We start from the raw sequence: 12,248 nt of genomic DNA, 5'->3' as shown, positions 1-12,248 counted from the left end.
CTGTGAACCTACATTTTAGGGAGACCAACCTAGCGTAAGAGGAGAAAGTAGACAGTTGGGGTTACAGACATCTCGGGATAGGGAGGGTACCCCAGGGAAACTAGTGGGGGACGGCACAAGCACACATTTTTTCAAACCCCATTTGGCAGCCAGTGTGTGGAGTCAAACAAATTGCTAGTCCTTTATTATTGGTAAAACGAACAGTCCCTACTTTTAATGAGATCGGTAATACAAACCCTTGGACTGTCTGCAAGGCTCTGTCTCTTTCTGTGCACCTTGTCATAATAAGCACCCTTAATTTTGATATGGACTAATAGTTGGTAAGCATGTCAACAAAGCAATGGAAAATGATTTTAAGTTGAACATTTATTTTAAATAGGTGAATCAGAACATTGATTTTAACATGAAATAATTACATATTTATAGTTGAAGTGTACAAGAACTGATACGGCAAACAATGTTTTCTAAAGTATTTTACTTCATGTTGAAAAATGAACAGTTCCACTAATCTGCTTAAATAAAAATTTGCAAAATATACAGTAGATATATTAATACAATGCTGGTCAGTAGAAGGCTGTTTAAAGCCAGTATTACATGTTTTCCTTTCTGCCCTTCTCTTAAAAATATTAGTTTACAAAAAAGAAATGTAATCATTGGAAAAACAGTTTAAGATACTTTCTGAAATCAAATTGTGGCAACCTTAGGATTCCCAATGGAATCAAGATAATCCTTCCTGCTACTGCACTACTTAAATATAAACCATATGCTTTTATAACACTAATCTCTCTACCCTAAAAAGTAAATTTGCATGAGCGTTCTACTTATTAACACTGCAGTGTGATAAAAGTAATAAACTTCTGTGCAAATATTACATGTTTGGAACAAAGTTTTAGATAGCAGCCAACAATAATAAATCAAACATTTGTGCGTTTGTTCCCCAAGTAGTTAACAGATAGTTAGATAACACAAACATTGAACAAGAGTAAGACTGTGATTATGCTTACTGTGGTATGGTGTGTAGTTTGGGAACAAAAGCTTACTTACTACCTGGTAATAAAAGATCTACATTCTGAATAAAATTATATTCTTAAAACATTCAGTTATCAATTGTTACAACAAGGATTATTCTATTTGTATACCTGTTATTGCTTAAAATAATTTCAACATGTTTGCCCCCTTTGAAGTAAAACATTAAAATGTCTTTGTGATCATCAGTTTGGTCTTTCCTAGAGTATCACTTAATTAGCAACATTCTTACTGCGTAACATTATGCTGCTCATTTGTTTTTACATGCTAATCAAATGAGACCACTGTAAAAGAAGTAAACATTTCATTTTGTGGTCTATTCAGGCTCATAACACCACTTATTCAGAGCCTTTGGGGCTACTGTAAATCGTGAAGATGGTCATAAAGGCACATACAAATCACTGTTAATTCAAGTCCTATTGAAACATCCTGAAGAGCAAAACATGTACATGATAATTAAAAACAAAATAAATATCCTAATGCATTTTACTGACATCATACTCCACTTATAGGTTACAGAAAATACTCAATCATTTTGAATAAGACTTCTAAGCTAAGCATCTACAGCATTGGGCAGTTCCCCTCAGCATGACAAAAGACAGATACATTTTTATTGAACAGTTCACTGCCTTCAACATACAAGAAATATAAAAAAACCTGTTGAAGACTTATAAAATGGCATTTTGAAAATAATAGAATGTGTTTTAATTCTAGTATAGAGATGAATAATAAATGCCAAAATATAAAAAGGCAGTTTATTTTTCTATCCAAAAGATCTACATTTGTCCCCGTGCCCAAAATGTAAGAACATAGGTTAAAAAAATATATATTTATTCTAGGAAATTAGATCAAAGGAGTACACCTTTTCCATGTTAGATCAGGAAAAATGTGTTCACAATAAAAGTCACACTTGCATAGAACAGATTCAATGGGTTAAAACACATGTGAAGAGTTTATGTACCTGCTCCAAACTACCCAGGTTAAATTAATAAATTCAAGTCCATCACACTTTTAGGACAAAAATACCCCGAGCGCAATGCAGCTGTAAACCAGCTCATAAAAAAACGAAATGTAGACATGTACTCGAACATCAAACGACAACATGTATAAGGGACTTTTCTTTAGCACAGCACTTTTGCTGGGGTTTTATTCATCTTGTTTGGGTGAATAACCCGGTGACAACCAGTTTGGACATGAAGTACCAGATTTGGAAAAACTCTCCATTAAGGGCTTTAAAAGTCCATGAATTTTTCTAATAACTAAGGAGAACCTGCCCACCTATCCAAAGAAAAAAAGGGATTTGCATAACTGAAATATAGTTGGAATGAGGATAAAGATGGACAACCAAGGATAATTTTTATTGCATAAGGAAGAACTTGTCAATAAAATCTGGTTCAAGTTTGTGGGTTGCAATTAAATGGCAGTACTGTGGTGTTGATAAGTCAACATTTCAAGAATGCAAATACTAAAGTAATGTAAATGTTTTTAACAAAAACTGTTCCAATTCAGAAGCCATGTGTATTTTTACAAGCCACAGAATCTGATCAGTTGAGAAATATTAACCTGCTTAAACTGACCAAAACCAGAGCAGGGACCTCCTGTTAAAATATAGTTGTAATTCTTAAGTATGACATTCCCCAAAAAAATTCTTAAGTAAAATGTGTATTATGATTCCAGCATTGGACTGAAAGCTTTTATAGCAAATGTGGTTTCATCCCTGTACAGGTCTTTCCGTTATGAAAACAGCAGATGCAATTTTCTAAACGCAATTTAGGAAAACCATGCATTTTTAATCTAAATGGTAACGTGAAGAAATAACGAACGAACAAACCCACTATTACAAATGTAAAATGTCCTATATTATGGCACTCAATGTACATTATAAAACGGTATGCAAATTCCTTTAAAAGTTTGGGGTCGCCTCAGTATGCCCCCGCCCCCCAGCAACTCACTCCCCATCACGAATGCCTTTGTAAATATTTTTTGTTTCAATAACCACCCCTTTCAAACATTGCATCCTACCTGAACATTTCAGCACTGCACTCTGAGGACTATCAAATGAGCTAACTTTATTGTTTTTATTTTTTTGTCATTTTCCTTGGGTGTCTCAAATCTTCATGATCCATTCTATGGCAAGCGGAGGAGAAAAGGGCCTGATAAGCGTAGAACAATCTGAAGGCTTTGTACTCACTTCCCAGGCGTTGCTGACAAACTGTCTCGTAACGCGAGATCATTGCACAACAAAGAACAGTCAAAATATTTGATTATGTATTAAGTTCTGAGACAGACTCCTTCTTATGTTTTCTCTTTTTGCCCTGGTAAGTTGGGTTATTATATTTGTTGCTTTGATGTGCCCGGTTAGTCTGTGAAGAACTGTGGCTAGTGTTTGATTGACTTTGGCAATTTTTGTTGGCGGATGAGCGAAATGATTTTGATCCATGCTGAAAGACAAAAATAAAACATTAATTCACAGTGGACTTGCAAGTGACTTAGCAATTACCCGATTATGCCAACTTCCTCCAGAAACTAAAGCCAACACATATTAATGTTAATTACTATACAGCAAAGTGCCATTCTTAAGATGTATGCTGCATGTCATGTATGGGTGGGGTTGCCAGGGAGATGCAGACCAGTGTTTTATATAGAGAAACTAAAGGTTGGCTACATAGATATGGTTTAAGCACACCTGGTAACTACTTTGGATGCCTTGTGGGGTAGATACTAAGACCAGACTTTCAAAGGATAGGTTTATGAATCCTACATTGCAATGTGTCCCTAGGTTAAAATGCGTAGTTCTACAAACTAACAGGGTCCTACTTTGGGGTGGTTTGGTCTAAAACATGTGAACATAATATATGAAACATTTTGTTTATGAATAATGTAGGTTTTCTTGAAGTGTGCCCTCCACCTCCTAGCTCCCCAAGCACTGCTACAACTGTGCATCTGTTTCAATGTGTACCACGGCCTGCTACCAGATTGATACATATATCCTTGGATAAAGAGGCCGTCTCCAGCCTGCATCCCATGCATACACTTGCTTCACTAAATCAAGTTTAAAGCGAAAATGCTCCTTTTTTTGTACAAGAACGAAATGTCCAGTGTATACTCTATTTTGTTATCCGCTATGTGAGCGTCATCCGATTAAGAAAGCTAATGTCCTACCATGTCAGCATATTTTTTAGTTGGTTCAATAAAAGGCATCATAACTGGTTTTATGTTACTTCCTATTAAAATATTAAACTGAATTGATCATTGAAAAAGGGAGTTTCACAGCAGCTAGTTATCAGCAAGGCAATGCAAAAAATAACGATTTACTTTATTCATCACACACATTTAGTGGCAGATTGTATGTTCACAACAAACTTTGAATCCTGTTTAAAAAAGCCAAGTTGGAAAGGGATATTTTTAAAATTAGAATACACCTCTAACAGCCCTCTTCCCTACATCCATGCACCAAAAAGCACATTTGCTGCATTTCAATTAGTTACTTAGCTGAAACTGCAGCTTCTCCAGCATTAGCATTTTTCATAGATTCACATGCTTGCATTTTTCCCCAGTAACAGACAGAGAAACCCCGGGGCATAGCATCATAGCAATACAGTGCACAAGCACATCAATAGAAAAAGGCTCTAAACCTGTTGCCCATCCACTTTGTGTTGATCTCTTTGGCATCAGCCAATGAGATGGACAGACTTTAGCTACACCCAAAGCAGCCATCTTAAGATTTTTCACTGTATGTCTTGTGATGGAGAATTCTGCTGAGCTTTCAGCGTTTTCCCTCAGCTTTTGCCGATTGCTTTTTGGCCATCGTCAAATTTTATTTTGTTTTATCCATTTAGGATTTTCACGCAGTATCACAGCCTCATATAGTTTAGATTGTTCTCATTGCAATGTGCATTTATTTTACAAAATATCAAATAGGGTCCAACCAATGTAATAGTCAAGTACCATTGTTTGAACCGGTCAACTGTATGATATATGGTCACTGCTTAGGCAGAATTTATATACATAAAAAAAAGTAAGCAGCGAGAAAGAAAAGGGAAAAGAAAGTAAAAACATAAACAGCACTTCTCCATTCTGAGTGTAGTTTCTCAATGCTAGAACTAGACCGACTTCAACTACGATGACAAAAATTACAAGACGTTTTACAACTATGCTAAAACAAATTCCATCAATTCTATCCCTATCCATACAAGTCATATACATCTTTTCACCCTGTGCGGTCTGCTGCACTCTACCATATGCTTCAGCTACAGAAACTTGGCAGCAACTTTCATGGCTGAATTTCAGGATCAGCCCTCGCAGCTCTGCATGGACCCGTCCTAAGAAGTCAGTACTGAGGAGACCACAAGACCCAAAACAAATACTTTAATGACTATGGAAGGTGTGGAAAGAAAATATTGTTCCTAGAGAGCAACCCCAGGACCGCCCACATAAAACTAAAGACTGTAAAATCGGCAAATTGTACACAAAAAAAAATCACGTAGGAACCTATGATGTTTTAAAGCAACAGTATCAATTGATTAGAAATCTGTTAGAACTACTGCCTCCACTTATTTCACCAAGACACCAGAGAAGCAAGTTTCTTTTGTTGAAAGGACACATTGATCCTTCTCCCAGGAAAAGATTTAGATGGAGGAGCGGCTCTGAGGCCGCCAAGAAGGAAAACAGAAAAATTAAGTCTAAGCAAATGTATTCCAATTCATAACCTTTCTCAACAGTACATTCAATGGAGCACCCATTGATCAACCGCCCTCCTAAAGAAGACTACCTCTGTAAGGTCATCCATGAAGACATGTGGACAGAACACCCATCAACTGGGAACATTTGTCGAAGGGAAGTCACTTGAACCCATGAAAAAAGAATGGGCAAAGCTCTGAAGGATACCTAGATTTTATTGTGTCACCCTTTACTAAAACCCTATTTGTAAAACTTTGATTCGAGATCTTAATGCTGTTCAGTATGAATGCAAGTTGATCTAGTGGGGCAAGTAATAAGCACCCGCACTCTGTCTTTATGGAGGAAGATTTAACCAATGTTCTATTATTTTGATGTCTACTACAAAATACAAAAGGCAACACCTTATACCTATTAAGATATTCATATTTGTGATAAATCTTCCTGACCTATGTCAACCCCAGAACTTTTTGCTTCGACTTAGTGATTATTTTCCCTTGTCCCTAGGTCATTGGCAATCGACTTCCCCCCCACCCTCACCTAGTATTTTACCCTTTTTATGGGTGAACTTTTTGTGTTCCTCCATAGTGTATGGTTGGAGTTATAGATCCTAAAACTGTTGGACTTAGGCTAGGTTGCCCCTTTGGGCTCCACTGTTAATTTCTATTTAATGTACTTGGGTGAAGTACTGTTCCCAAGGGGTAAAGAGGGATTTTCACCCCCATTTACATTTTATATAGTGTTTTTCATGTCAAGGTTCATGAGCAAACGGACAAGCCATGTGCAGTAGTAAAGGCGCCAGCGAAACTTGTTGAGAGTGGCTTGTTGATTTTTGACTAGCCCGGATCGGGTTAGCTACACAATACATAGCACATTTAATGAGAAACATGCCGTTTTTAAGAGCCATTTGGCTCACTTATCTATAAGAACTGCTTGAATATTATGCTGGACGACAGCATAGAATGCCAGAATCTAATTCACCCTGCTCAGACTATCAGGTTCACAATATATTACAGTAGTTGTGACATGCAACATGATTTGGAATCAAAGCTAACCTTCCATCTTGACTGACCCCAGTACGGCTTATATAAAGGATCCTTTGCCGTGTTGAGCTCAATTGGTGCAAATAGTCTAGTTGGTCTAAAGCAGCGCTTCCCGTTGCAGCATTATAACGGACATGACGATGGGTAATGAACAACGATTAGATTTAGACCAACACGTGTACCCTGCAGCCCAACACTGCCATTGAATGAGTGTACCCACACTGAACGGGACAAGCAAGTGAGTGGCTTTGGTTCCAGTTTTTGTAATTTGAGGGGATGGCCTGTGCTATACCTTCACAATTGTTTTTTTGCTACAATTAGTTGTGGTGCTGAAGGTGGTCTTGGTGCTCAACAGTGTCAAGGTGGTTCCAGGGCACTTTGTAGCTCCCGAGACAGAGTTGGTGGCGGGAGACAGCTGCAGGTACCAAGCGGCAGGCAGTTTGGCGAGCGAGGCTGGACGGACTTCTGTGGGCTGGCCGGCACAGTGGCTCGGGGTCAAGAATCGTGGTCTGTGCTGGTTGGCAGATCTGGAATGCTGGTTGAGGCGGCTCTGGTGACTACAGTCAGCGGTGCAGCCGATTGCGGTTCGAGGACTCGACTGTCTCGAAAACGTCCTTAAAAGATGGACACTGGATGATACTTTTTGTGTGGCACTCCTAGCTGCATCGCAGGGCTCGTGTTGTCCCTTCAAGGCTGACTACTCAAAGCTCAGGAGTGTGGTTGCAGGCAACGTTCTTGTCCTTTGTCAGAGACTCTCCAGCACTTCCCACCTAGGAAGCTTGCTGGCAGAACCTGCAGGACATGCTGTGTGCTGGCTGGGTACCAGTTCTGGAACTACTGGACTGGGCGATGTTTAGGGGATAGAACTTGCAACCCTCTTGGAACTCCTGGCCTTCCTTCACTGGCGGAAGATGTTAAGGTAGATTGTACCTTCAGCTTGGGTCCAAATGAGTCCTCCTTACTCCTTTCTAAGTCGCCGGATGATCTGTAAGTGAGGGGTTCAGCCCTCTTTTAAAGCCAAATGGGCCCCTGTGATTGGTGCAGGCTAAGCCTACCTTAATGAACCAATTTCTGGGTCCCCGCCAACAATCTTCCGTTATGCATGAGGTTGGGACCAGAGTGCTCCGCAAAGGGAAAAGGTAAGGGGTGACAACATATACCCAAATCCCACCCATCTTCATGTCTGTTCTTGATCAAAGTGTCTCTCTGGATAACTGAGCCCTCTGACTCTTATGCGGCGAGAGCAGACTTGTCTCCCTCTAATCACATACTTCTCTCGTTTGAAAGGGGTCCGCTCTGCAGGGGTTTGCCTACGGTAAATAGTGGACACATGCATGCATTTCACTGCCTTTCATACAGAGGGGTGGAAACAAGCTTCAAGTCGACACATTGCATACCAAATGGGTGTTAGCTCTGCCTTCCTATTGTCTCTTCCGGCAACTAAGCCTCTTCCCCAGGCTCGCCTTATTCCTCATTAGTATGCACTGCCACCAGTCGGATTAGACCAAGGCAAGCAGATCAAAGGGGCCCTTGATATTTTAATTAGGCTGCTCATGGCTGGAGCAAGGTGTGCCTTCCCCCTTCTTTAGATGCTTTGATGTACCTGTGGCGGTCACATTCCTGCCGTTTATGATCGGGAAGACGGCGCCTGTAGGCTGTGTCTTCCTGGAGTACATGTGATTGTTTTGTGCGGGAAGCAGATGAAATCGGTGCAGAATGGCCTCACACATTTCTTGGAGGTTGAACTCCCATCATTCATTTTCATCATTATTTTAAAAAAAAACTAAAAAAAAATTTAAAAAAATTAAAATAAATAAAAAAAAGCCCAGGCGAGCGCACTCTACCAGTGCGGATGGTTGAATTCCTAACACATTCGTCCCTAGGGGGGAACTTCTAGTTAGAAAAAAAAAAAAAAAACAGTCGGGTTTCTGGATAATGCCTTTTTGTTGCATGCAGAATGAAGTTCACCAAGATGGTCCATTTTAAAATCACCACAAGTATGCCCAATACTTGTGAAATTCCTACAATGGGAGCGGTTAGTGTGTTTTATTCCCGATACAACTTTTATGCTCAGTAATCATGAACTTTGTTTTCTGTTCAGTTTTCCCTATGTAGATCTTGTTACAAAGGCACCCGATAGCATAGATCACCCAACTGCTATTACAGTTCGCTAAGTTGTTGTAAAGGTTTAGTCAGGCCCATCAACCTCGCGGGATCAAAAAGTTAGTGCACTGCACTTGCGCATCCCACAAGGGCTATGTCCTGCTGGACGTGGCAAACCCCATGTTTCTGTTGTCAATTGTGTATTTGCATCCTCATATGCATCATTTTTGGCGACCATTTTCTTCTGATTTTTACATTTTTTGAAAGCACATATAGGTTGTTTTAATGTTTTATCACCTTAAGCTAAAATGTGCCAATTATGAAGAATTCTCTTTTGGATCTGGTTTGACATGGTGTTGCAACTAATAAAAAAAAGTGTTGTCATTGTCACTCTGCAACTCTGTATTCAAGTAATGTATCTCTAGGATTATTGGATACACTTTTGTAAGCTTTGACTAATTTGTTCGGATAACGCCTTGTCACAAGGTTGCAGCTTCATTTCACAGCTTCTTTTTTGAATTCCTCTATTCGTGCTATTTCGTTTCAGACGCAGGAATTGTCCACAGGTAAAAGGGAGTTCTTATCAGTTTCTTTGTGAAATGGCTTAACCTTCAATTCATTATTTATCTGGTCTACATAAATAGTAAGGTCCAGAAAAATAATTTTGTTGCTGCTTTGGTTATTAGTGAATTTAAGTTATGGATTCTGTAGATTAAGCCACGTGAAGAATTCTTCGAACTTATTGACATCTCCCTGCCAAATCAAAAAGACATTATCAATGTACCTTTTCCATAACCTAATACGATGTTTAAAAGGATTGTTAACAGACAGGATCTTATTTCACTCAAGGCTTTCAACATATAGGTTCGCAAGCGTAGGCACTACTGCAAAGGCCATAGCGGTGCAACGTATTTGATGGTAAAAAGTGCTGTTAAACACAAAATAGTTCTCTGTGAGAGCCATCCCTGTGCACCAAAGTATGAACGAGTTCGGTGTGGGACCACGTACCCTTTTGTCCAGGAGTAATTCTTCTACCATATTGAGGGAGGCTGCTTGAGGAATTTTTGTGTACAACGAGACAATGTCTAAGCCCACCAACAGTTCTGTGTGTGCAAACATCCGATTTTATCCAACTGAATTACACTTGTATCCTGTAAAAAAGGACATCTCTTCAACAAACAAAAAAAAGCACATTTTGCACGAGGTTCGAGCACTGAACAGTGCTTGATACACTATGTCTGCCTGGTGGCTGTTGAAGAGTTGTGTACTTTCGGTAATGTGTAGAATTTAGGTATAGTCGGATCTGTAGTAACCAAAAAAAAAATAAAAATCAGCTTCCTCTTTAGACAGCCAATTCTGGTCTGCAGCTATTTCTACTTTAATGGCTATATCGTGTTGTAGCCTTTAAGTAGGATCACCTGTCAATCTTTCATAGAAAGAGGTATCGTTCAACTGACGATCACATTATTCGATATATGCATTGTCTTGTAACAGGATTGCACCACCTTTATCCGCTTCATTCAAGATTATACCTTTATTGTCCTTCAAGCACTGTATAGCAATCCTTTCTTTAGATGACAAGTTGTTGGAAATCATGTGCAGACTTGTTGTTCATCTCAAGTTTAGTTATTTCATTCATAATTCTTTTCTCAAACAGTATGGCTAGTAACGGGTGGACTAAATGTCAAAGGTTTTCTCCTGCCACTCACATTGGGCATGGGGGTATTGTTTCAGATGGATTTTACGTGGCAACTGGTTGACCTCCAACCTTGTCCTAAAGCGATTGTACTTCGCAGTATTTACGAATCCAAACCCTTTTTCCAATACTGCGATTTCATCTGGTGTGGGAATATAAGTAGACACGTTTATAGGGTATTCAACTCCTTGTTTGTCTCGGTTGGCAGTCCCAGGTTGATTGGTCCCCGTCAAAAAATTGTGTTGATTAGGGCCTCACCCTCTTTGCCCCTGGTTCTGTTGGTATGTACCACGTTTATTGTTGAATCTCCCCCTGTTCCCATTTGTGCAGCACTGTCCTTTGTTATATCATTAGAGCTGAAAGATGTATTGCCAAATCTTACTCGCCTTCCTCTCATTGGCATAGCATCACTATTACCAATAGGTACATAATTCTCTTGCGTATAGCAGAACACCTTCTCATGTGTAAAGTTGGTTAGATCTTTTTTAAGGCCTTTTATCCTGCCTTTCATTATTTCTTTGAATTCATTAATTTCTTTAATTATCTCATCCAACCTCTAGGCTGAGATAATGCAGCGTTTATTGTATACGTTAGAGAGCGTTATTGACAACAGTTTGGATTTGTTGGCTGACACTTCCTGTAACATGAAAAGACAGACCATTTAGTGTGATGGAGACCACTATACATTTGATTTTTAGGGTTGTGGTGGCCAACAAAGGCGGCTCATTTCCACCCCCGACAAACTTACTGTTATTTCTTGAAATTTTTTAGAGGAAACAAACATGTTGGGTTATTTATTACACCTATTTCAAATCAGCGTTTGTAATTCTCTGAATTGTGTATAAGAGATTGGGTACATCCAGTCAAAATACTTAACATGACTCATTGGCTTTTTGTACTTGATTTGTTTATGTCTATGTGTTAGTCTTTCGTCATTTGTTGTGCTGTCCTTTGAATTTGCATTAGCAACTGCAGTAAGTGTTATTTGATTAAGTCTGAAAGATTTAATTGTTCTTTAGAACCACATGTCACTTTAAATGCCATTGTATGGCTTGCCTAGTTTTAATGCGCAAGTGTTTTTAAATTGTACGAAACAGATTAATAAATTGTATTTATGAGAATTTTTTGGTCATTGAATGTATTACCTATAATAAAATAGTGCCACTTTCCTGTATCACAAATACTAGCTTAAGCACACACATGCTCAAGGTCTTTTTGCTTAAAGTTGTTTCTAATGTTACCTGGGATAACCTTGTAGCAGTACATCCTGCAGTCCCTCTTTGTTTAGAGCCAGCATACCCCAAGTTATGTGGAGTGCTGGGGGATACAATGTATCCTATTGCTTACTTACCTGTAGCATTTCTGTCACAATGGCAAGTTTACTTGAATGGCTGTTGGTGGTTTTACCCTAATGACTCTTCAGTCTTATTACTCGCAGGCTGTTAAATCATCCTCAGTAATGCAAAGAAGGGTCACCATTTTGCTAAAATGGTGGGATACTTTTTTCGCCATTTCTCATCAGCTTGTAGTTTGAGGCCTTCCCCTGTGATTCTAGGCAGGAACGACCTCAGTGCAAGTTTTGTCTTGGGCGGGAATCCTTTGTATTCCACTTCCAGGCTCCAGAGTGTCTGAGAAGGAAGGAAGCAAGCAAGGGAGGAGTCCAAAACTCTGCAGCCCTTCATTTTTCACCTTGCCTGAAAAGA

General features: G+C 39.2%; 1 protein-coding gene across 2 annotated transcripts in view; it reads right to left on the bottom strand.

Annotated features, from left to right (window-relative positions):
• Positions 1-348: 348 nt before the first annotated feature.
• The window catches only part of TENT4B (terminal nucleotidyltransferase 4B), a 471,403-nt gene continuing 459,503 nt past the window's right edge, over positions 349-12,248 (bottom strand). For both annotated transcript variants that reach the window (XM_069604766.1, XM_069604767.1), the window contains exon 11: positions 349-3,467. In XM_069604766.1, the coding sequence (XP_069460867.1) occupies positions 3,291-3,467 (177 nt within the window). In that variant the 3' untranslated portion in view covers positions 349-3,290. The remainder of the gene's footprint in view (positions 3,468-12,248) is intronic.

The sequence above is a fragment of the Ambystoma mexicanum genome, chromosome 1p (assembly GCF_040938575.1).
Source record: "Ambystoma mexicanum isolate Mex_15411 chromosome 1p, UKY_AmexF1_1, whole genome shotgun sequence".
NCBI lineage: Eukaryota > Metazoa > Chordata > Amphibia > Caudata > Ambystomatidae > Ambystoma > Ambystoma mexicanum.
This window is presented reverse-complemented; position numbering and strand designations above follow the sequence as displayed.